General features: G+C 40.2%; 1 protein-coding gene across 1 annotated transcript in view; it reads right to left on the minus strand.

Moving 5' to 3' along the window:
• AVEN (apoptosis and caspase activation inhibitor) overlaps nucleotides 1-25583 on the minus strand; it is a 193366-nt gene that overhangs the window by 2411 nt on the left and 165372 nt on the right. The window contains exons 3-4 of the mRNA XM_042989226.1: nucleotides 3836-3906; nucleotides 1927-2022 (exon numbers count right to left, since the gene is read on the minus strand). Coding sequence (XP_042845160.1) covers nucleotides 1927-2022; nucleotides 3836-3906 — 167 coding nt within the window. The remainder of the gene's footprint in view (nucleotides 1-1926; nucleotides 2023-3835; nucleotides 3907-25583) is intronic.

Raw genomic sequence — 25583 nt, forward strand, 5'->3', positions numbered from 1 at the left:
CATTTAAGCATCCTGAGCAGATCCAGCTTGCTAATGACCCCTCAGGGCTTTCAGAGCACTATGGCTTGACACATAAATATTCATCCATCATTCTCAGTGTGCAAGATAAAGCTGGGATGTGGTCTTTCATTATAATCCTGGAGTCCTTGAATTTGTTCTGGATTGGGTGTCTGGTGTTGCTTTTTAAACTCCCCCAGTAATTCAAATGTGCACACACAGTTTGCTCTACATCACTGGGTGGGGTGGGGTGAGATTTAAAACTAGGACCCGGGTTTTCAAAGTTCCTGTGATTGTTTCATACCTTTCTTCTAAGGCCTCCACTGATACGACACCCTCACTTTCAAATGCTCACAGCGCTTCCTGTTTCTCCCTAAGTCCTGAGGCCCCATCACCTTCATCTCAGTGCTACCCTGATGTGTAGTGCTAACAACCATTTCTCATTCTGGGGGACCCAACGATGCATGGCGGGACTTGGAACATCTCTGGACACCCAGCAGAGACAGCAGTGGTTTCCCAATCCATAAGGAAACCCCAAACACTTCTAAAGCTCCATGGCGATTCCCCCTTAGAGGCAAATGCCGTCCTCTCTACTTCTCTGCCCTGCCCTTAACTGTCCTCCAGTCCTGAATTCAACCCGCGTGGGTAACCAATTTGTGCATCTGCTCCAGCGTAGCATCACATTCAGGTGCAGAATGAAGCTGATCATTTTAGTTGCCGCGATTCTATTCACAATTAGGACTGCTCAGGGTTTCGCTTTTTAAAAAATTCAGTGGAGCCACAATTAACATTTTCAAGTTCCTCTAGTATCATCCACTGGGCCTCCTCGTCTCAGTTCATTATTCAACTGCTGTCTTACGCTGGTGTCTCCTACATTTATGTTTTGAGCCCTTAATTCTGCACCATCAATTTCTCTATCCAACTACTGTTTGCACTTTGCTATCTCAGAGGCACAAACCCGTAATGTCCCAACCTCGCCTTTCCTGATGCTGCCCCACCGCCTAGGTGCACAAGCTGCAGAGCCTAGAACAATTCTTCGCTTGCTCTCCATTTCCAGTACTTGACCAAGTCCTGCCAGTTTTACCCACAGGTGCTCAAAAGTAAAGTCAAGCTCTCTGTCACCTCCACCATCATCACCCTAGCCCCAGCAACACGATCACACAGGGATCCCACGGGACCCGTGCAGCGGCCTCCTGTTTTGCTTCCCCTCCTCCACTCTCCTCCGCCACGTGCCCGCACACACACATTTACCAGACACTTCTGCCTATTCCCCTATCCTGCAGCCAGAATGGTCCTTGCTTTTATCATTATGAGCAGTATTGCCAAAGTAGATCCGGTTGGGTCACTCTTCTTTAAATTCCAACTCAGACGTTGTTCTACTTTGGATCTCAGCTAATCGGACACTCCTGCAGGAAAGGCATTCTTAAGCACACCAAAGTAGATCGGGTTCGTTATTAAGTATGCTCACAGCACACTAGGCTTCTCCTTCGTAGGACTTAACGCAATTGGGTCACTTGCTTGATACTCCAATTTCCCAACAGATTAAGCTCCAAAGAGCAGGAACGATGTCTTTCTGATCACCCCTTAGTGCTAACAAAGAGTCTGGCACATAAGTTTGTGAGTAAAATACCAGCTAGACTTTATCTTTTTACATTTCATTCAGTTCCATTACCTTTGATCCTTCAAAATGTTTCAAATGTAAAATGTTAAAAAAAAAAAAAAAAAAGAAAGAAAGAAAAGAAAAAAAAAACTCTAAAAATTACTTAATTCTCCCTTAAAACTTTTCAAAATGCTACCTTGATACAAAACCCTCAGATTTACGAAAGGAAAAGCTCACTGAGAGACATTCTGCAGAGGGATATTTTTCACTCGTTTTTTCTTCTGCTGCCCTAACCCACACTGGCTGGAAGATGCTATTGGGGTTTTTACCTGGACCAATTCAGCAGCGACATTGAGTCGGAGCGAAAGAGGCAGTTCTTGAAGGGCGCGAACCAATGACTCACAGTCCACATAAAATGCCGAATTCTATCAACAAACAAAAAATTACAGATATATCAGGTGATGATTACAAATGACCTTTTAGAAAAAGGCAGAAGATGATAGAAATAAACCATCATTATAACCCCAAGTTATATCCTATTATTAGTTCCATTTGACAGATGAGAACACAAGAGAAGGAAACAAGTCAGCCCAAGTCCTAGAACAAAGATACACCCACCTTCAGGCGTGTCTCTCCAAGGTCTGTGCTCTTACCCACATGCTAAACTTCCCCCCAGAAGAAAATGAACATCAAACTGCTGGTACTAACTGGCCCAGGACAACCCCTGAAGCCCCCTCCTCTGGGAACACTGCACCCCAATGACATCCTGACTCTCAGCACGGCCGGTCTTTCAGCTCTCCTCCCTTGACAGGACCCCCCAGAATCACACTCCTCCGCCGAGACGCAGCCACCGATCTCTTTCCCCGGGTGCTGCTCTCCATCCCTGCCAGCCCAAAGTGGTCCCCACCGTATTATCTTCATTCACTGATGACACCACTTATTTTATGTCACGCTTTTTCGTTCATTACAAAAATATTTACTGATCATCTACTTTAGGTCAGCCACCGTGCTAAGGGCAATGCACGAGCACGGTCTCTGGCTGGTTCACCTTTGAACAGGCTACATCTAATAAAATATCTAGTAAAGAACAAGTTCTCAGTGTTCTGATGAATGAAGAAGTTTAGGATTATTTGAAACCCTCGGGATAACTGAAACATTCTCTGAGAGTCAACACGGCCCAAAAGGAGTTGAAATGTGAGAGGTTATCTGTTTGCAATTTGTCCTAGAATGCTAAACTGCACCTCAGGCATCTGCCCACACCGACTCAAGCAGACAAATAGTTTTAATTCCCTACTTTCTCCATGGGGTAATACATACCCTATGTAAAGTGACAGGCAGTCACTTTATAAGTAACACCCCCCGCCGCACAGTGTGGTAAATCAATGCCCATCCCAAACAAGTAGACATCACACCAGTCCAGGGGTAAAATGAACCACTTACAGTGTGCGTGTGTGCGGAGCTAACAGCAGAATGGGGAGGAGGATGCCCGACCCTTGGGCTTCAGGTCTGCTATTCAGCCACCTGCCTGAAGCTGTGGACAGATTGTCTAATCATTGTACCAGACAGTATGCCCTAGCCATGGAGTCAGGGAGCCCATGACAAGCCACCACTCATTCTCTGTGCTTTGTAAAAGGGTAAGAACACCTGTCATCTCTCGTATGGAAACAATCAGTCAAATCCCACTTGGAAAAGAATCGAAACTCCTTGGGATGGAAGTATGGCACGAACACAAAGCGAATGAGGTGGTTGGCCTTTCTGGATTCGCTGAAAGGCTTCTGTGATATTTGTCGTTATTTTTATAGCTTTATTCTTCTAATTATAGATAAAGAGTTATCTAAAGCTATAAACTTGAGGATTTTTTTCACCTGATACCAAAAGCAGTATGAGGGGGAAAAATTACTTTTCAACTCCAAGGGGAAGTTTCACAGAAAGGGAAAGAAGAGAGGCCCAATGGCAGAGCAATCCACACAAAAATCATGACTATAAACTCACTACCTTGCAGCCCAGTCTATGTGAGGAATTCACACAGATGGCCAGGTGTAAAGGTGAACTCTAGCTTCAAAGACCTGTATAATTTAAGCTTCCCAGACATTTTCTGAACGGTTTCTGTAACAGAGACTAAACTGTACATGAATGACTACTCTTTTCTACACGGAGACTCTATCTCAACAATAATGTAAGGATGTTAGTCTCCAGCCTTGAGCAGAGCCAACCCGCATTCGAGACAAACCATCTTACCTGTTTTGGACACGACGCTTCACCATCCCACTCCTTCTCCTCGACAAAGCGGAACTGAGAGAATGAGTCCCCTAGAGATAGAAGAAAAAAAAACCCACAATTTTATGCAAAAGCCAAAGGAAAAGGCTCAGTTTCCCCTCTGGCATAAAAGTGCCACTTCTGAAGAGCTAACTGTCCTGAATTCGGCGACATCATTCAGTTGAAGTTCTTGGCTTCCACATCCTTACACAGCAATCTGTGTGTGCCCTTGAAAATATTGTTGGTGCCATCATTCACCGTTTCACCCAATTCTCAGTAAGCCACCATCTCCATGCTATTCGAGAGGCAACAAAATAGTTCAGGCCTGCAGACATGGCCATCTACTCATATTTAGCACATTTTCATCTCATCTGCTTAATGTATGCAAGGAAACAGAGATTTATGATTTGGGGAGCAGGTGCAGCTGAAAAGGCAGAAGAAACGAATTGAAGGAAAGAAGTTCTAGACTTACCCACGATATGACAGACTTTTACTATCTCTCTCAGGTGAGGTGACCGTCCTCAACCATCACTCTAAAACTCACCTGGTTAGAATGTCAAATGCAAAGTAAAACTCAAAGAAGGTGCACAATATTAGTTCATGTGAGTCCTGGTGCGCTGCTCTGAGCTCGTGGAATAAAGGAAAATGAACACGTAAGATCAGCATAAACAAGCGTGAAAGATGATCCTGGACAGCAAGCTTTGACACAGGGCTTATTTTGTAAATGCATACTTATTTGGTTATCTGCATTAAGAACATCTAATTTATACATGAAGAATTCTTTCTCTCCCTAGCTTTCAGGATTCTCCAAAATGTGATCCTCCCTCAATAACCCATGTTTGCTTCCTATTTCTTCAGACTTTCTGCTCGAGTCGACCTCTTTTCACGTTCCAAACATACTTCATGTTCTATCCTAGGCTCTTTCTTTTTCAATCCTCCCCCCTTGTCTAGAAGACCCACACACTTCTACCCATTCATATCATATTTATACTCTTTTGTGATACCTCTCAGGTGACTTAACCATAGAATCCATTCTTCTAAATTAAAAGAGGAAAAAGAAAGTGAAGAATTCAAAATTAAAGAGACAAAGATAAAATTAGACCCTATACTACCCCCATCATTTCCAAAACACATGGGTCAGAAATATGAACATTTGGCAAGATCAAATTAAAAGCAAAAAGGACCAAGAACACCACTATTAGAAGGGGTAAAGTTAATACTCTTAGTCATCGGCAAATCAATTTGATCCCTCAAAAATTATGACAATAAAGGATCTGAATGATATAATAAGGTTTTTTATGTATATATAGATATGAGTATGTGCACATATATATTATGATTGTATCTGTGTACTCTCTTTATAAATATCTGTGCGACATTAGTTTTTAAAAAGAGCTATAAAAAGGCCACCAAAAACCTCAATAAATCTGAAAAGTAGCAGTATTTGCTAATGATAAACATTTATAGCACATATAAGCAAAGGGTTAATATCTCTTACATACAAAGAGCTTCTGCAAATCAACCAGAATAAACCACCTAGTAGAAAAAGAGGAAAAGGAGTGAAAATAAGAAATACCATTTGCTAATATATATAAATGTGTGTATATATATATATATATAATATATATAATTATGTATATATATATATTATATATATAATTATATATATACACACATATATGAATAAATTAAAAATCAATCTGGTAGATTTTTTAAAACTTGACCAAATATTTGAATGCCATATTCACTGTTATTTTTGGCATTCCTGAACTTCTATATTATAAATAATGCTATATAATATATAATAATGCTATATAGTAATGCTATTATAAATAATGCTATAATCATTATAAATGATGCTAAGACTGCATAGAATAATATATAACCAGCACAAGGTAACAGTAATACAAACAAGGCACGCTAGACTGTCTAATATTTGAATATTCACTTTCAAATACAGGTAAGTTTCCAACAATGGCTAAATAGCTTGATGTAAACCAATCCTCTTACTGAGAACAGCTTAGGAACACTAGGCCAAAAAGAGCCACTTAGCACACAAGCGACAAAGGTCTCAGAAAGAAGAGAAGCTAAGGAGGTAAGCCTGACATTTAGAACTGCTTCTCCCTTTGAGGCATTTATTCATTCCCACAGGTGGTCCTGAGAAACTGAAGAACTGAGCATAAAGTAACAACCAGGGAATGCAGAGAGCTTTTGCTAGTTTTATGGTACAGGGCAGACAAAAATTGGAATTCAGGGCCCAAGGATGAGGAAGAATCTTGGAAAACCCAAGACATTCACATGGGAGCCCTGATGAGTACATCTTAGAAGTGGGAGTTGGGGGGCACCTGGGTGGCTCAGTTGGTTGAGTGTCCAGCTTTTTATTTTGACTCAGGTCACAGTTGTGAGATTGAACCCCATCAGGCTCTGTGCGTGGAGCCTGCTTGGGATTCTCTCCCCTCCACCATTTGCATGCTTTCTCTCAAAAATAAATAAACATTAAAAGGAAGAAGGAGGAGGGGGAGGAGGAGGGGGAGGAAGAGGAGGAGGAGGAGGAGGAGAAGGAGAAGGAGAAGGAGGTGGAGGAGAAGGAGAAGGAGGAGAAGGAGGAGGGGGAGGGGGAGAGGGAGGAGGGAGGGGGAGGGGGAGAGGGAGGAGGAGAGGAGGAGGAGGAGGAGGAGGAGGAGGAGGAGGAGAAGGAGAAGGAGAAGGAGAAGGAGAAGGAGAAGGAGAAGGAGAAGGAGGAGAAGGAGAAGGAGAAGGAGGAGAAGGAGAAGGAGAAGGAGTAATGGTGGGGATGAAGTAGGAATAAGCCAGACCTCCCACAGTCTGAGGCAAAGCTATATATCATCTCAGTCTCTGATTCTGCCCATAAGAAGCAAAAGTAAATCCTTTTTGGAGGAAAATGACATTACTAATAGCCTAAAATTATCTCTACTATTTTTCATAACCAGTGTCCAGAGTTCATTAAAAACCATCAAGCATATCAGGAGAGGAGACCAAGGTAACAAAAAACTAAGGTGACGGGGGGAGGGGGGGATAAAACCCTAAAAAGATCCACAGAGGTTAAGATATTTGACTTATCAGACATGGATTTTATAATTGAGCAATGTAAACATTTTAAGAATAGGAAAATCTACAAAATCACAATGACATCCACGAAGTCATCATGATTCATATAAAATGTACACATAAAAAATACAAAGAAGAAAATGCTTGAGGAAAATGAGATGCTGAAAACACAATTTGCTTACAGTAATCAAACTTCAAAAACACATTTTTAAAATTATAATAAATCATAGAGAGGCCAACACTGAAAAATAAGCTTGTTCAAATGCCTACGAAAGAATGCCAACCCCTCTGATCCTGTCACTGAAGGTGAAAGAGTATCCAGACTTGTGGAAATCATGAATCTTAGCATTTCAAGAGTGCTTCTTCCTCAATTATACTGCAACATGCACAAAAACAATGGTGATAGTACCAAATGTGCTACTCCTCTACCCTGTGCATCAGACATTTGGACATGTAGACCTCCTTTAAGTAAAACAGCACAGGGGCACCTGCTGGCTCAATCAGTTGAGCGTCTGACTCTACGTTTCGGCTCAGGCCATGATCTCCCGATTTGTGGGATCAAGCCCCATGTCCAGCTCTTCGCACTAGGTATGGAGTCTGCTTCAGATTGATATATTCTCTCTCTCTCTCTCTCTCTCTCTCTCTCTCTCTCTCTCTCTCTCTCTCCCTCCCTCCCTCCCTCCCTCCTCTACCTCCCCCCCCCCCAACCCTGGCCCCTCGGCCCCTCCCCTGCTCACACTCTCTCAAACAGACAGCACAGTTCCTTAACAATCTATTCAATCCTGCTCCTGCTTTACTCTCTTGTTGGAAGAGTTCCTGGTCTCACACTCACATGGTGAGTCCAGATGGAGAAGTATAGAGTAGAAACCAATGAACAGTGCCAGCTAACTGTGGTTGACAATGAGCAAACATGGGTGTCTCAAGAGCTGCAAGCGTTCAAAGTTTCGGTCACACTGTATGTTCAGATGGTAATTAAGGCACAGTGTAATGGACAGAACTAGAAAGCATAAAAGGAGTGCTGTTCTTCCTTTCTTCCTCCTCTTCCTCCTCCTCTTCCTCCTCCTCTTCCTCCTCTTCCTCTTCCTCCTCCTCCTCTTCCTCTTCCTCCTCCTCCTCTTCCTCTTCCTCCTCCTCTTCCTCTCCTCCCCTCTCCTCCTCCCCTCTCCTCCTCCCCTCTCCTCCTCCCCTCTCCTCCTCCCCTCTCCTCCTCCCCTCTCCTCCTCCTCCTCCACCTCCTCCCCCTCTTCCTCTCCTCCCCTCTCCTCCCCCTCCCCCTCCCCCTCCTTCGTCGTCTTCGTCGTCTTCTCCTTCTCCTTCTCCTTCCCCTTCCCCTTCCCCTTCTTCTTCTTCTTCTTCTTCTTCTTCAGCCAAAGACTAATTTCATGAGTTACAAGAGGTTGTGGGCCTGCCTTGTTGTGTACTTACACAAAACCCTAAAACAAGATGGAGGAAGAGCCAGTACCTGTTACACAGGCTGCTTGAGCAACAAAAGCCCCCTAATATTCTACTTTGATAAGAATGCCAAAATCACAGGCCTGCTAAATCCAATGATAGCTTATTAAGAACATGATTTATTCACTAGAATTTGCTAAATAAGGCAGGGGGCAGATTTAAACGAAACTGATATACTTTGAGAATACACATTTTTCTAATGTCTAAGAAGTCTCGTATCATTCTATCGCAGAAATCATGGGGAAGCTGGTGTATATGCAAGGAAAGCCAAGATACAGATACACGTGATATTGAAACAATTCTATTACATCTTGAAAGTCAACCACATTAATTTACTGCCACAATTTTAGAGCCAAAGTTAATGACAGATTTTTTTCAAATAACTAATTGTATGAGGCAACAAAAATATTAGAAAGTTGGATATATGTGTTGGCAGCAATCTTAAGTATGCTCCTAAAAACATCGAGAGAGTATATTTCTGGCAGTGCACAATGCTTCAATTTCTGAGATTCCTTCCATTAAACTCATGATCGTCACACAAAGCTCCAAGGCCAGTGGTTAATGAGGTTGTAAGTCTTTACCTAGTCTATTACCTAGTTATTATTGGAGAGGACGAGGTTAGTTGCCGAGGGACAACATTAATATCAGCGGTACTATACTCTGTGTAGTATATTATAGTGACTGCAGGAATAATCCAACACCAGGTATTGGAGAAAAAGGACAATATATATTGTCAAAATTAAATCTGACTACTATAATCTTTTATTAAAAAATTTTAAGTTCTGTTAAGTTTTCAGATTTTTTTTTGTATTCCAGACATCCATTCTATGACAGTGATATTTAGCTTTAGTTTCAGCTAAATATGATGTACCACTTGGCCATTTGGCCAAAATATGATTTTGGTGTGCCTCCAATATTCAGTTAGTGACACTGTACGAGGCATTTGAAAAATAAGGTAGCTTATGTAACGTACAGCACGGTGACTACGGTTAATCCTACTGTATTGCATAATTGAAAGTTACTGAGAGTAGATCTTAAAAGTTCTCATCACAAGAAAAGAAAATTGTAACTATGTAACAGATATTAAGTAGATTTGTGGGTATCATTTTACAATACATGCAAATGTTGAATCATTATGGTGTACACTTAAAGCTAACATAGTATTACATGTCAATCACACCTCAATTAAAAAAATAAGGTAACTATATGTACTGACGTGCAAAGATATTATTTCAACTGCTACCTGAAAAAATCAAGTTTTAGTACAGCATAAATAAGATATATATGCATGCAATATGCATATGCACACATGCTATATACACATATGTATATATCACAAAAATACTAATATATGCATAGAAATAAGCCAAGATAATTATATACCTATTTTAAGAATGATTCTCTCTCAGAGGTTGGGATTAAAGGAGACTTTCCTTTCTGCATAATACATTTTCCAGTTGAATTTTCCTTTGTAAACAACAAGCACATGTTACTTTTGGAACCTAGCCACTAGCCACAAAGAAGGAAATCTTAAAAAAAAAAAAAAAAAAAAAAAAGCTAAAATTTCTTGAGGGCGAAGACCTTCTCAGAACGCATTTAAGACAAAATATGCATAGATCTCATAGGCTGGGACCACGGAACCATAGGTGTCATTCATTATAACCCTCCCTTTGTAGAAGAATAGAGAAACCTTAGGTCTAGACAGGCTCAGTGGTCTAACCAAAGCCAGATGGTCAGTTAATGGCTGAACACCAACACCTCTTGAGTCCTACCATTTGTTATTACACCTATAATTAATAAAATTATTTCCACTAGGCTTCTTGGCTGTCTGAGTTTCCTAGAACAAAAACAGGTAACAAATATTTATGACATTTGATATACTAACATTAGACAAGCTGACATGTTGGAAGATATGAAAATTCAAACTCAAAAGTAAATAATTCTTCACTTTAGGAAAGGGATTACTTCAGGGGTTCCTTTAAATAACCACAATACGACTTTTAAAAATAAAACAGTTTCACAGAACTCTGTTAATGGTAGTATTCTGCTAATGATAGCATTGGAGAAATAAAGGTGATGACCAACTCCGTCACTGTATTTACAATACCCAGGATTCTCACTCTGCCTTCCTTCCCAAATTGGTCTAACACAAGTCTTAGAATCAGTAACAAAGCGGACACTACACTTGTTAGAATTCCACAGTACCATATTAATATGCTTTCAAAAAGCTTACCATCTAGTCATAGATAACACAGTTTTGGATTATAAGCTTACCCTTTCAGCCCCACCAGCAAAAAAATTGAAAGCACTTAATACAACCATGAAGCTCTCCAGAGGAAGTTCAGGTGGGATAACAAGGAATGACCTTTATGTGGGCAATAAGAACCCACTAAGATTCCCAGTTCCAACAATATACATCAGGTGTACATGAAGAGTGAGCGCAAAAGACAGAAGATGTGCCCAAGCCTAGTAATACCTACTAATTCAGTAGTGGCAGCCAATTCCCATAACTGACATCTGTCCTACATATTTGGAGCTCTTTCTCATAAAACTGGCCCAAGTGGCCGAGTTGCGGTGCATCCTTTCAGAAACCAAGTCTAGAAAGCAAGAGGAATATATCACTAGTTCTGAATGAATACTTAGTTTTAAGCTCCATTTTCCTGGCTCTTTATCGTGATCACATTTGCCATACAGCCCTGAGAATATGCCCTCAACCAGGACATAGGTCTCTGGGAAATCACAAATGAACTCCATAGGCTGACAAGTTCACAATCTTCATAGAAAGAGAGTAAGTCCAAATAGTCATCACGATGGCTGCTATAGGAAAATGAAATATACCCTTTTTCTCTCTCTGAATTTCTCTATTCTCATCTATGAGATATTTGGGAAGTCAAGGTGGATCCTAAATCCACAGGCTGACACAGATCACACCAGAGATGACCCACAGTTTAGCTTAAAGGACATAAAAAAATCTTTGCCACCCAATGTCTAGCTCCCATGGATGAACTTTTCTAGATGTAGATGTCAAACACTTTGATATTTACCCAAAACAAAGCAACAGCTAACTCTTTGTGAGAAATATTATACAAGCCACTACAGTGATTAATAAAAAAGTTAGGCTGAGCCAAAATAACAGGAGAGGTAAGAAAAATCTCTTCTCCTGCTCAACAGTGACCTATAATTAGCTTTCTCACCAGATGTGGGGCCCCAAAAGCCCCTGAGCATCAAATATCCACATTGAGCACTACATAGTAAGATGTGCCTATCTTTCCAATGCCCCTAAAATGTGGCTTTCCCATCTGCATGGATTTTGTTGAAGGAAAAGCCAAATACACTCAAGTACCCTAAGAGGGTTCTAGGCTTTATGAGAGAAGGATGATGCTGACATTCTGGAATTTAGAATCTAGCTGTTTTCCACAAAATAGTTGGTGAATATTCTGTATTAACCCTGTACCATTGTAGACAATCTTGTAAAATCTGTCAGATCAATTCTTTTTTTTTTATTAAGTTTGTTTGTTTGTTTGTTTGTTTGTTTGTTTAGAGAGTGTGGGAATGGGGACAGGCAGAGAGAGAGGGAGAGAATTCCAAGCAGGCTCCACACTGTCAGCACAGAGCCTGATGCAGGTCTAGAACCCATGAACCATGAGATCATGACCTGAGCTGAAATCAAGAGTTGGATGCTCAACTGACTGAGCCACCTAGGCGCCTCAAGATCAATTATTTTCTGAAACAAGGCCAACATCAAACCCTGGCACAGAATTCCAAGACGGAAGCAAATGATTAGACAAGGCAGAATAAATAAAAGAAATGAAGGACCAATCCTCAGCCAAACAATGGAATCTTAAGATGTTACAATGACCTGTAGTAAAATAGTGCGTCCCTTAGGATTAGGTCTGGCTGTGTGTAATGAAGACCTACGAATTTATGGCTTAAAAACAAGGTAAGAAGTCACATCTCTATCAACCAAATGAAGTTAACACTTAGGCAGTCAAATGCTGGCATGGTGGCCCAGGTTCCTTCCAGTTCATTGCTCTGCCATTCCTATGAAGACTCTTCTCGCCATGATTTAAGATGATCACCAGGGCTCCCGCTATCCCATTAAAATTCCAGACAGCAAGATCCAAGAAGACTTGAAGAAAAACGGGCAAAAGGCATGCACCATCTGTCAGTTATGTTTTCCCAGAAACCACCACAGAACATTTCCACTTATTTCTCTTTTGGCAGTAGCATATTGTTTTATTAAGCTACAAGGAATGTGGGATAATTGATTTCTTCCCAGGTGGCTGTTGGCCCAGATGAGAATCAGGGGTTTGAAGAGAAAGAGAGTGAGTATGGGATGGGGAAGCAAGCACAGTTGACTTTGAATAACACAGTTTTGAACTGCACATGTTCATTTATGATTTTTTTCAATAAATACAATACTGTAAATATTTTCTCATGACTTTCTTGACATTTTCTTTTCTCTAGCTTACTGTGCTGTAAGTATATGATATATAATATACATAACAGACAGAATATGTATTAATGGTTTACATAATCAGTAAGGCTTCCAGTCAACAGTAGCCAGTAGTAGTTAAATTGGGGAGGGGAGTCAAATGTTATACATGGACCTTTAGCTGCACGAGGGGTTGGCACCCAAACCCTGTGATGGCCAAGGGTCAATTGTACCCTCTCTGACAAATTATCAGAAGGTCCTACTCAAGGGGTAGTTAGTAAGGGTCAATTTCTAGGGTAGTGATTGTGCTCACTGAAGTGTGAGTTGTCTCTATTTCAGTGAAATGCTTGTAACATCCAAACTTCTCAAACTGTAGTTAAAATTAACTTTAGAGAATACATGCTTTTCAGCTTTTTTCTCCAATTCTGATCTGAGGTAAGTGTAGGATAAATTTCTAGTTTCTGGCATAATGTAAGAATTTTACCGAAATAGTTTACTACCTTTCTCAGGGGAAATGGGCATATGTGAAGTTAACAACTTTAGAAGTAACAATTCATTTATTTAGTAACTTCTTCAACTTCAAGAGTAACAATTCACTTAGTAACTTTTTCATTCTTTCATACAATTTTCAGCACAACTATGTGCCAAACACTATTGGGTGTTAATAATATAAATATATAAGACACGCTCCCTGCTCTCCTGGCTCTCAGATCTGGAGTTGAACAACCCAAGAAGGGGCTACACAAAACACACACACACACACACACACACACACACACACACACACACACACAAAAGGAGGGTTAAATTCCTTCCCTAAACCTTTAGAAGGGTTTCCGCTGTCCCTTTCTTGTTTGATGCCTATATACACATAATGATATGCTTATGGTGTTGATTTACTTCACATATTCAGCCCAGGGATGCCTGAGTGGTTCAGTCGGTCAAGCATCCAACTCTTGCTTTCGGCTCAAGCCATGATCTCACAGTTCACGAGTTCAAGCCCCACGTCAGGCTCAGTGCTAACAGTGTAGAGCCTGGTTGGGATTCTCTCTCTTTCCCTTTTTCTGCCCCTCCTATGCTTTGTCAAAATAAATAAACTTAAGGGGAAAAAAGATTAAGTCCACCTAACAGCTTATTTGTACTTTATTTATAGCCTTTCTGACACCCAAAAGTTGGCAAAAACCATCATACAAATAATCAAAGGTTCCATGACTAATACCTCAAGTAGACTGCCCTCTAATGCCATCAGTAATCTTATAGTGACACACAATTCACTTCCGGAGAGAGATGAGAAAGAAGAACAAGGCCAACGCCAAACTGTCATTACCTGGAAAATAGCCTGACACCTGTAGAATGATGCTTAGGTGTACACACACACATACACACACACACACACACACACACACACACACACTTCAGTGCAGTAATAGAGAAAAAAGCACAATTCCACTAGTACTACAGTAGTCTCCAAAGCTCACTTTGAAACTCAGCAATGTGGTCTCCTAGCAGAGTCAAACCTTGCCTGAATTCCGTGGCCTATCATCCGTTGCTCCTTATTGTTTCATTTTCCTGTCTCTATACTGAGTACTTTTTTGAAAATCAATCTACCCTTATTATTACTTATGTCTCTCAAACATGGTTATTTTCTACCTTAATCTGCCCAAGTTTTCTTCTTGCAATGAAGAGTTCTCCATCAAGGTTAATGTCAAATAATCAAAAGCACCAAAGACTGCAATCCGACAATGGAACAGAGGGCTCAAAGCACACCCTCAGAGGACACTGTTTGCAGTTTGCTGGAGAAAATGTCTGAACACTCATTTCTATCAGGAATATGAGATTGCTTTCAATTTGTTGTTTACCTGCTAAACGTATGCCAGAGTCTCATAAGTGAAGAATTAACAAGTCTTCCTATTGTCTTATCTTTGACTTGTCTGATTATTTTCTTACTGTACCTCAGTTCACTGAAACCATCTCTCTGGTACTAATTCACATCTTAGTATAAAATCCAAACTCACACCTTTTAACTGCTGACAGCTCTTCTTCCAGCTTCTATTCTCATTTGTAAGATTCTATAAAGCCTCTTTTGAAAATCATATAAGGATTTTCCTAGTCAAATTCATTTCTCAGAAACATAATATTCTCCATAAAATCTTCAGCTGAGCATCTCTAGCAAGCACTAGTAATACCCAAGCTGAAGAGAAGAGACTGTAAGCCAACTGCTTTTACTGACGTCAACTCATGTAGGTGACACAGAACCTGTGAAAGGGACTCTGAACTTCTTCTTCCTCTTGGTTTTCTTTTTTAAACTTTCCCAATTCTGGTTTTTGAGGACACCTGGAATGAGTTTGGCAGGGCAACATGTCCCCAGAGAAACAACATGAGCAGAGGCCTCAAAGACAGAAGGGAGTTTGGCCATTCGAGAAGCAGAAGAAAGGCCAGGATGGCTGAAGTGTGGTGAGGGGTGAAGAGGTAAGACATGACTGAAGAGAAGGTGGGTCATATTCTTCACGTGACTCAACACTTGCAACCAGTTACTAAGGTTTAATGCTCAGCGCTGTAGTCCACAATAATAGCCAGGCTTATTAGCAAAACTCAATTCGTCCTACGTATCCGTTAAGCACATTTTACATGAATACCTAAACACATACTAACTCTCAAGTGATGATTATCCTTAAGCTGTTTACAGAGTAAATGAGACAACACCAAACCAAACCCAAACCCAAACAAACCGAAACAAAACAAAAACACAGAAACAGAAACAGAATAACATAACATAACATAACATAACATAACATAACATAACATAAAATAAAACAGCAGGGCCAAATTGTCACCTTCAAAACATAGAGGGTAGAAGATACAAAAGTTCTCTTTGTCCACATAGGATAATAGCTCATTCTAATTAACATTACCGTGGCTATATGCCATCTCTCCAAGCCATTCTTGAGAACCTAGAACCCAAACATGAAGCTAAGGAATTGGAGGAGCTATCCTGACTGGTAATTAACTCAGGGAAAAATGTTGTGGGACCTCTATGAAATGTTTGGGAACAGACAAATCTCCATGCCTACGAGCATGCCATTTCCTCCTAATTAATATCCAGAGTCGCTAATCTGGAGAGCGACAGACTTTTAAATAGTTAGTGACAGAAGGGAAAAGGAAACATAGTGGGACAGAACGAAACCGGGGAGAAGTATACACCTCACCTAATAACATGGTGAATCCCTGTCACCTGTCCAGATTAGCAAAGAGGGAGTTAGTGTTAAGTCTCTTGGGTCTCTGTTCTTACTCACTGGCCCACAGATTCTAACCCTGGTATCTGGCACTGAGTACTGAACCCTGTCTCCTAGACTTTAGCTATTTAAGACCACAGTTATTTTGAACAGCACCTTTCCAGAACCAATCCCTAACTATGAACCTTGGCCTAGGCCGGCACTCCCAGGCCTGCTGGGATCCATTTCATGGCTATTTTTTTTCTTCACATAGATGCCAGTATTTATTTTGATGATAAGAGTGTTCAACACTTAAGTGCAGCACTACGAAGCAGAAATGCAAACAACGTGTTCAGAAGCCTTGGTATTTGCTATTACTGAACATATTTTGATGAGCACTTTTTGGGTCCTGGAATTATTTATATAAATGATATACATTACTTTTATCAGAAAGTCACAAGTTGCCTTGGTAGATCTGTTTAAGGCTGTCAGTAGTAAGGATGTTGATTCTCATTATGTAAGTGCCTTACAGTGCACTTGGCTTTCTTTAACTTAAAGTTTACATTCCACATCTCGAATACGGAGTCTTTTTAAAAATCTGATACACAAAAAACACAAAACTATATGGCAGTAACTTGATAAACTGAGTAACTTGCGGATTATACCAAAGGATTCGTGAGCTCACATAAATACAGGTATCCTTCATTCTCCAGAATTTCACACTATGCCACTCCACATTTACGAAAGACCTACAATAGTATGGTAATCGCTTTTTTTTTGTAAAGGCAAAAATCCTCTTCCAATTTCTTTCAGTGAGAACAGGGACTAATGTAGGTCATTCATAAAAGTGAAAGGGCGTAAAGCAAACTTTAAGAAAGTAGAAATGCTCATCGCTTGACAACATTTTGGCTTCAAAGAGCTTTCATAGGAACACTCTGCTTTCAGATAGCAGAGGAAATCTGTACTGAGATCCCTTGACATCCTTAAAATGTGACTGACTTCCTAAAAGCTTTACTTAACACTTTTCAGAATACACTTATGGTTAAATTAAAGGAACATCAGTGGATTATCTATAAAAAACACCTGTTGTTTGGATGCCAACTCCAGTGTTTTCAGTTTGATGATCATGTTTGTGTTTTATTGTATACCCAAAATAATCATTTTGCTTTTCACGGGTATTATCAAAAGTAGTAACACTTCTTCAAAGTTTCAAAGCTCAACGTAGAATTTATACAAGTGCACTATCAGAGGAATAGCTCTAAACCATTGGTGTATTTCTTATGTTTTAGGAGTAGAATGAGGGTAATAAATGTTGGGTTTACTGCTGCTTTTTTAAAGGAAGAATTATCTTCTCTTTTTACTACGACTATAGGAGAAACTTCGGCTAGGCAAGGAACCAGTGGAATCTGTTTACCAAATTCCATTTGACAAGTTTTAGCAATCATTGTGACATAATTAACCAGCTTTTCTCCATTTCATGTTTACTGCATTTCCAAGAGATGCCACTGGGCAGAATTCAGCAAGTTAAGGGCCTAATTTATCTTAAGCATGTACGTATGCAAATTTAGCCCCATCTGGAGCCTGGTATCAACCAGATAATATGTCTTTTTTTAAATTTTGGCATCTACCCCTAAAGTATAAGGTGTCTGTTTTTTTTTTTAATTTTTTTTAACGTTTATTTATTTTTGAGACAGAGAGAGACAGAGCATGAATGGGGGAGGGTCAGAGAGAGGGAGACACAGAATCTGAAACAGGCTCCAGGCTCTGAGCTGTCAGCACAGAGCCCGACGCAGGGCTTGAACTCACGGACCGAGAGATCATGACCTGAGCCGAAGTCGGCCGCTTAACCGACTGAGCCACCCAGGCGCCCCTAAGGTGTCTTTTTAATAACAACAATAATATTAAAATATGTAAAATGGCAGTGATTACATAATAAATTAATACTATTAAATATGCACATAATATTTAAATATCTCCATAAAATGCATAGGTTTCTCTGGTGGACTGGGGAGGGATGGTGAGGAGATTGTTTTTATTTTGTTTTTTTTTTACATTTATTTATTTATTTTGAGAGAGCGAGCGAGGGAGAGAGAGAATCCCAAGCGGGCTCTGCACCATCAGCACAGAGCCCAGTGTGGGGCTCGAACCCACAAACCATGAGATCATGACCTGAGCCAAAATCAAAAGTCGGACGCCCAACCAAGATGCCCCAGGAGATTGTTTTTTGTATCTGATGTACTGGTGTATTCAAATCATAATCCAAATAAATACCCATAAGACATTTAATTGATGTGTCCCTTAAATATCTTTAGCATTCATAATTTATTTGTTGAAGAAACCAGACCATTTGACCTGTCAGTTTTTTCACTTCCTGGATTTTACTGATTTGTACTTTCATATTATCTAATCTGTTCTTTTATTCCTTATATTTCCTATAAACTGGGTGTTAGAATTAGAGGCTTGATCAGATTACAACTGAATTTTCTGGAAGGATGCTTTTAAAATCAGAAAATTAATTAAAATTTATAAGGACAGAATCCAATTTTAGATAAGGGTGTAATGTTGGCTTTTCGAGTTATCTGGACAGGAGGAAAGTATCCCAGATATTGGGATACTTTTTGCCTACTACTCTTTTCCTGAAATGTTTAGGAGATGAGCAGATCCTAAAATTGCTCATCAGTAACATCATTTAGTAGTGAAATTAACATAAGTAATAACACAGGAAAGTTTTTTTAAAAAGTGATTAATACACAACCTGTTGTCATCAATAATGACATCATATAACATCCAAAATGTTAATTGACAATAAGCTTTTCTTCAGATGAGAACAGATTAGTTCATGATCACCCACGGAAATGGCTGGATGTTTGTATCCCCTTTGGAACTTTTGTTTTCCAAGGAAAAGGGGTAGCAAGTAAAAGAGAAGACAGTGACTTCCCATGCCGCTTCCCCATCTCTGTAATTTAGAGATGGGACACAAACAGAAGCAGATTTGTGTACAAAGTAAATTCAGAACTCCGTCCTAAGAAATTTCAAAAAGCGGTGCATAATTAGAGATTTCTAAAGAAAGAATTATAATGCTCTGGGCTGGCTGCTTTGTGGGGCTTATGGAATAACTCTTTTTATTTTTTTTTTAATCCTTATTTATTTTTGAGAGAGAGACAGCGCAAGCACGAGCAGGGGAGGGGCAGAGAGAGAGGGAGACACAGAATCAGAAGCAGGCTCCAGGCTCCGAGCTGTCAGCACAGAGCCTGACGCAGGACTCGAACTCACGGACCCCGAGATCCTGACCTGAGCCAAAGTCGGACGCCTAACCTACTGAGCCACCCAGGTGCCCCGGGATGACTCTTGCCCCAGCGAGTTTCACACATTGAAGAGAAGGAAAGGGTTCATGCATTCACCACACATGGGTCCCCCACCGCAGTACCTACAGCATCCCAATGTCTACAGGCTTGGTCCTTTCATTTCCTCTGCTGAATATGGCAAATAGGCAGCCCTCTTCCTCCCACTAATGCAGGGCTTCTAACTCTAAGGGACGGGAACCTAAACTCCTTTCTGCTGCTCCACATGCCTATGTCCAGTCAATTGTACTCAGGTTCTCAAGTTAAATTTTAGTGAGTGATCCATATTATGCTCATTTATTTATAACTATCATTGTGAAAATGTATTATTGCTAAAATGGTCTTTATGTCAGAATTGTAATTGAATTGTAAAGTGGTATTTTGTTACAAAATATAATGTCAATTTTTATCACCCTTTTTTATAGGAGACGTTAAAAGATTTTCTCTTTTCTGGTGGTAAATGAGGGGAAAAAAACAGCTATTTGAAATGTCAATGTTTCTAAACCCATTATATTTTTAAAGCTGTTCAAATGTAATAAATTCTGGCAGTGCTTTCCTTTGGTTTCTTTCTGAAGAGGTCCATCCGGCTGCCAAATGGGAAGTAGATTTTTTTCTTGAACAGTTATACGTGACATTTAAAAGCTGATAGTTCTATTTATAGATGTAGTCTTTCAAGGTAACTTAACTGTCTTTAGAGAAAGCTTCGATTATGTAGTTTACCTATTTTTTTCAAACTTTAAAAGGTTTTGATAGCTTGTATAATACACAGTTAACTTTCCCCCTTTCTTGGTTTGGTTGCTGGGCCTATGATCACCTAATGGCATGAAGGCCATAGAAGACTGGCTTCACAATGAGACACTTAAGCAATGAATAACCAAAAACCACATCAAAATATACACTATCCACCTATGTGAAGAAAAAAATCGCCACGAAATGGACACCAGAATAAAATGGCAGACAGAGATCAGCCTTATGCAGAGGGTCAGCAACATAAAGGGAGACATCTCACATGTAGTGAGATGACTTCCTAAAGTTCTCAAAGCAGCTCCACTTATCAAGGACTATGAACCATGATGTGTGTGTGGCATGAGAGGCCACATGACCTTAAACAAGTAAGATCCAAAATGACCTGATGACTCTGACTCAAGACGATCAACCCAAGCCCAGAGCTCTCTCTCAACTGCTCCTGCCACCGGTGCCCAGGCAGGACTCCACAGGGGTCAGGGTAAATGTTCAGTCTGGGACAGAGTTTTCACCAACACCATGAACAACAGGTAACCATTTACACGTAAAAACTGTATCTGACTCAAGAGTGTCAGATCCAGCAATCATAAAAGGCCACCCTTCGTGACAAGGGGTATATGTAACTAGACACCACGGGAATGGGGGTGGGCACAGAGAGAGAGGGAGACACAAAATCTGAAGCAGGCTTCAGGCTCTGAGCTGTCAGCACAGAGCCCGGCATGGGGCTTGAACCTATGAACCATGAAATCATGACCTGAGCAAAAGTTGGATACTGATCCACACAGGCGCCCCCAGAAAGGAATAGTTTTATTATCTTAGAATGGGGTAGTGCTTTTCAAAGCAAGACTTGATATTCAGAAAACCCAAAAAGTAAAAGATGAGCAGAGTTTACTACTCAAAACTGAAAACTTCTGTTAGGCAAAAGACACTACAAACATTAGAAAAAGACTGACTTGAATAAAAAAAAAAAAAAAAATTAGCAACATAAAAAAGACAAAATTCTGAAATCCTTAGTACACCAACAGCACCTACAAATCAACTCAGAAAAGACACTCAACAGAATTGAGAACAAAACATAAAAATAGACAGATTAAGCTCACATAGGAAAAGATGCTCAAAATTGCTAGTTGTTAGAAAATTCAAATTTAAACAACCATAGGAGGCCATTTCACTTTTTGACCGTGAAACATAAAAATTTAAAAGAGTAACAGGGTTCGTAAGATACCATATGTTTTCACTTTTATGTGGATCCTGAGAAACTTAACAGAAGACCATGGGAAAGGGGAAGGGGAAAAAAAAAACTTAGAGAGGGAAAGAGCCAAACCATAAGAGACTCTTAAAAACTGAGAATAAACTGAGGGTTGATGGGGGGGTAAAGAGGGAGGGGAAAGTGGGTGATGGGCATTGAGGAGGGCACCTGTTGGGACGAGCACTGGGTATTTGCATGGAAACCAATTTGACAGTAAATTTCATATTAAAAAAAAAAAAAGAATGTGGAGACATGGGGCATTTACATTGTTAGTGGAAATGCACATTGGAACAGCCTTTTAAAAAGATAATTGGGCATGACACAAGAACAGACACTCAGATCACTGGAACAGAACAGAGAACCCAGAAAATGGACCCACAAATGTATGGCCAACTAATCTTTGACAAAGCAGGAAAGAATATCCAATGGCATAAAGACAGTCTCTTCAGCAAGTGGTGCTGGGAAAACTGGACAGCGACATGCAGAAGAATGAACCTGGACCACTTTCTTATACCATACACAAAAATAAACTCAAAATGGATGAAAGACCTCAGTGTTAGGCAGGAAGCCATCAAAATCCTCGATGTGAAAGCAGGCAAAAACCTCTTTGATCTTGGTTGCAGCAGCTTCTTACTCAACATGTCTCCAGAGGAAAGGGAAACAAAAGCAAAAATGAACCATTGGGACCTCATCAAAATAAAAATCTTCTGCACAGTGAAGGAAACAATCAGCAAAACTAAAAGGCAACCAACAAAATGGAAGAAAATATTTGCAAACGACATATCAGATAAAGGGTTAGTACCCAAAATCTATAAAGAGCTCATCAAACTCAACACCCAAAATAGAAATAATCCAGTGAAGAAACGGGCAAAAGACATGAATAGACACTTCTCCAAAGAAGACATCCAGATGACCAACCAACACATGAAAAAATGCTCAACATCACTCATCAGAGAAATACAAATCAAAACCACAATGAGATACCGCCTCACACCTGTCAGAATGGCTAACATTAACAACTCAGGCAACAACAGATGTTGGCGAGGATGTGGAGAAAGAGGATGTCTTTTGCACTGCTGGTGGGAATGCAAGCTGGTGTAGCTGCTCTGGAAAACAGTATGGAGGTTCCTCAAAAAATTAAAAATAGAGCTAGAACTATCCTACAGCCCAGCAATAGCACCAGTAGGTATTTATCCAAGGGATACAGGTATGCTGTTTCAAAGGGGCACATGCACCCCAATGTTTACAGCAGCACTATCAACAATAGTCAAAGTATGGCAAGAGGCCAAATGTCCATCGATGGATGACATCAATGGATAAAGAAGATGTGGTCTACATATACAATGGAGTATTACTTGGCAATCAAAAAGAATGAAATCTTGCCATTTGCAACAATGTGGATTAACTAGAGAATAATATGCTAAGCGAAATTAGTCAGGGAAAGACAAATATCATATGACTTCACTCACATGAGGACTTTAAGACACATAACAGATGAACATAAGGGAAGGGAAGCAAAAATAATATAAAAACATGGAGGGGGCAAAACACAAAAGACTCTTAAATATGGAGAACAAACAGGGTTACTGGAGGGTTGTAGGAGGGCGTATGGGCTAAATGGCTAAGAGGCATTAAGGAATCTACTCCCGAAATCATTGTTGCACTATATGCTCACTAATTTGGATGTAAATTAAAAAAATAAAATTAAAAAATAAATAAATAAAAAGAAACAAGCAGATCTCACACACACGCAAAAAAAAAAAGATAATGGGGCAGAGGCTCCTGGGTGGCTCAGTTGGTTAAGCATCCAATTTTGGCTCAGGTCATGATCTCACAGTTTGTGGGTTCGAGCCCCGTGTCGGGCTCTGTGCTGACAGCTCAGAACCTGGAGTCTGCTCTGTCTCTCCCATTCTCTGCCCTCCCTCACTTGTACTCTGTTTCTTTCTCTCTCTCAAAAATAAAAATAAACATTCGAAAAAAAATTAAAAAGATAATTGGGCAGTACCTATCAAAATGGACAAAAGCGTATCTACTTTTAGAACCCAGTGTATGTGTACAAGCACTATTTATAAACGTGAAAAACCAGAATCATTCTGAATATTCATTAACAGAACGGTTAAATAACTCACAGCATGTTCCTAATATAGCACACTACACAGCCATTAAAAAGATTGAGACAGGCTTGTATAACTAACACGGAAGGATGTCTGTAATGCACTGATGAGCCAAAAGAGCATGCTAAGCAACACCATTGTGTCAGGGGGCCCCGAGACAACCTCCAGACTCAGTAATTTGTTAGAAGGACTTCACAGGATGCAACATATAGTTGTACTTGTGGCTATGATTTATTACAGCAAAAAAGCACAAAGCAAAATCAGGCAAGGGAAAAAGTGCATCGGGGAAAGTCCAGAGGCACAAGCAGCCAAGAGTCCTCTCCCAGTGGAGTCCCACTGGAAGTGCTTACCTCCTCCAGCAATGAGATATGACAACACGTGTAATGTATTACCCACCAGGGAAGACTCATTAAAGACTTGGTACCGGGGTTCTTACTGGGAACTGAGCACATAAGCACTCTCTCCATACACCTGCTCCAAAATTCCAGATATGCAAAAGGAAAGCAGGTGTCTAACATAAACTATATAGCCTGTATGAACAATCTAGGCATGGTGAGCCACTCTGATTGGTTCGGAGAATGGTAAGAATCCTCCCAAATTCCAAGTTCCCATACACCAACCAATCTTGCAAGCAGGACTTTCTTTTGGATAAGCAGCCTCAAGCCTGCTGTGTTGTCTTTTTCTGTACAACCATGAAGAGTAAAAGCAAATCACATAATAGAAATAAGATATATTTAACGTTGGGAGAGGTGCCTGGGTGGCTCAGTCAGTTAAGCATCCAACTCTTGATTTCAGCTCAGGTCACGGTATCACGGTTCCTGAGCTGGAGCCCGCATGAGGCTCCGCACTGAGAGCACAGAGCCTGCTTGGGTTCCCTCTCTCCTTCTCTCTCTGCCCCTCCCCCGACTCACGGGTGTGCACACTCTCATGCACACTCTCTCTCTCAAAAATAAACGTAAGGGGCACCTGGGTAGCTCAGTCAGTTAAGCATCCAACTTCGGCTCAGGTCATGATCTCACAGTTCCTGAGTTTGAGCCCCACGTCGGGCTCTGTGCTAACAGCTCAGAGCCTGGAGCCTGCTTCAGATTCTACATCTCCCTCTCTCGACCCCTCCACCACTCGCTCACTCTCCTTCTCTCTCTCTCTCTCTCTCAAAAATAAACATTAAAAATAAGGAAAGAAACTTAAAAAAAATAAAAGTAATTAAAGTTGGGACGACTAGGTTCTAGTTTCATCTTAGATAACTCCATTTTCTCAGCTGTCAATTTCATTCATTCTTTCATACACTGGCTGAACATTTATTGACCACCTATCCTACAGTCCCAGATGTGGGTGATACAGTGGTGAATAAAACAAAGTCTGTGCCGTCTTGGAGCTTGTATCCTATCTGATGAAGTTTTGGGGTGATGGTGGGTTGGTCCAGAGCCAATGGCCAAGAAAGAATCCTTGAAGACATCTTTGATGCAAAAAGGTGATTAATAAACAAAATAAATAAAAGCACAGGGATAGGACCTGTGGGCAGAAAGGGCTGCAGTCAGTAGGGCCTGCAACTCTTGATCTCAGGGTCGTGACTTGGAGCCACCCACTGGGCATGGAATTCTTTTTTCCTATTCCAGTAGCTCAAGTAAGATGTACTCTTATACATGTTTAAAAAAAAAATTATCTTCATTTGTACGTACTTGAAAATATATCTTTCAGAAAATATTTAGGGATCATGTTTTATATTTAAAACATTTTGTAATTTTCTAAATTTCTAAATTTTCTAAATTTCTAAATTTCTAATTTCTAATTTTCCAATTTTCTAAATTTCTAATTTAAAAAAATCTATTTTATTAACAAACTATAAAAATGGGCATCTTTTGTCTGTTGCAATACAAACACTTCACATGATAACTATATAAGATCTCACTATCCAAATAACGATGGCCTTTTAATCTAAATCAGTATAATGAAACCATTTCTAACCAATACCAAGATCATTACTGTTAGCATCCAGCAGATTTCTGGCTTTTATTGCCCTCTCCATTCTTGGCTTACGAAGTCTGTTTTATTTTATTTTGTTGTTTTTACACACATTATGATCTCAGCTGAAAACTCTAAAATAATATTAGGCT

The sequence above is a fragment of the Panthera tigris genome, chromosome B3, assembly GCF_018350195.1.
Source record: "Panthera tigris isolate Pti1 chromosome B3, P.tigris_Pti1_mat1.1, whole genome shotgun sequence".
In the NCBI taxonomy this organism is placed as follows: domain Eukaryota; kingdom Metazoa; phylum Chordata; class Mammalia; order Carnivora; family Felidae; genus Panthera; species Panthera tigris.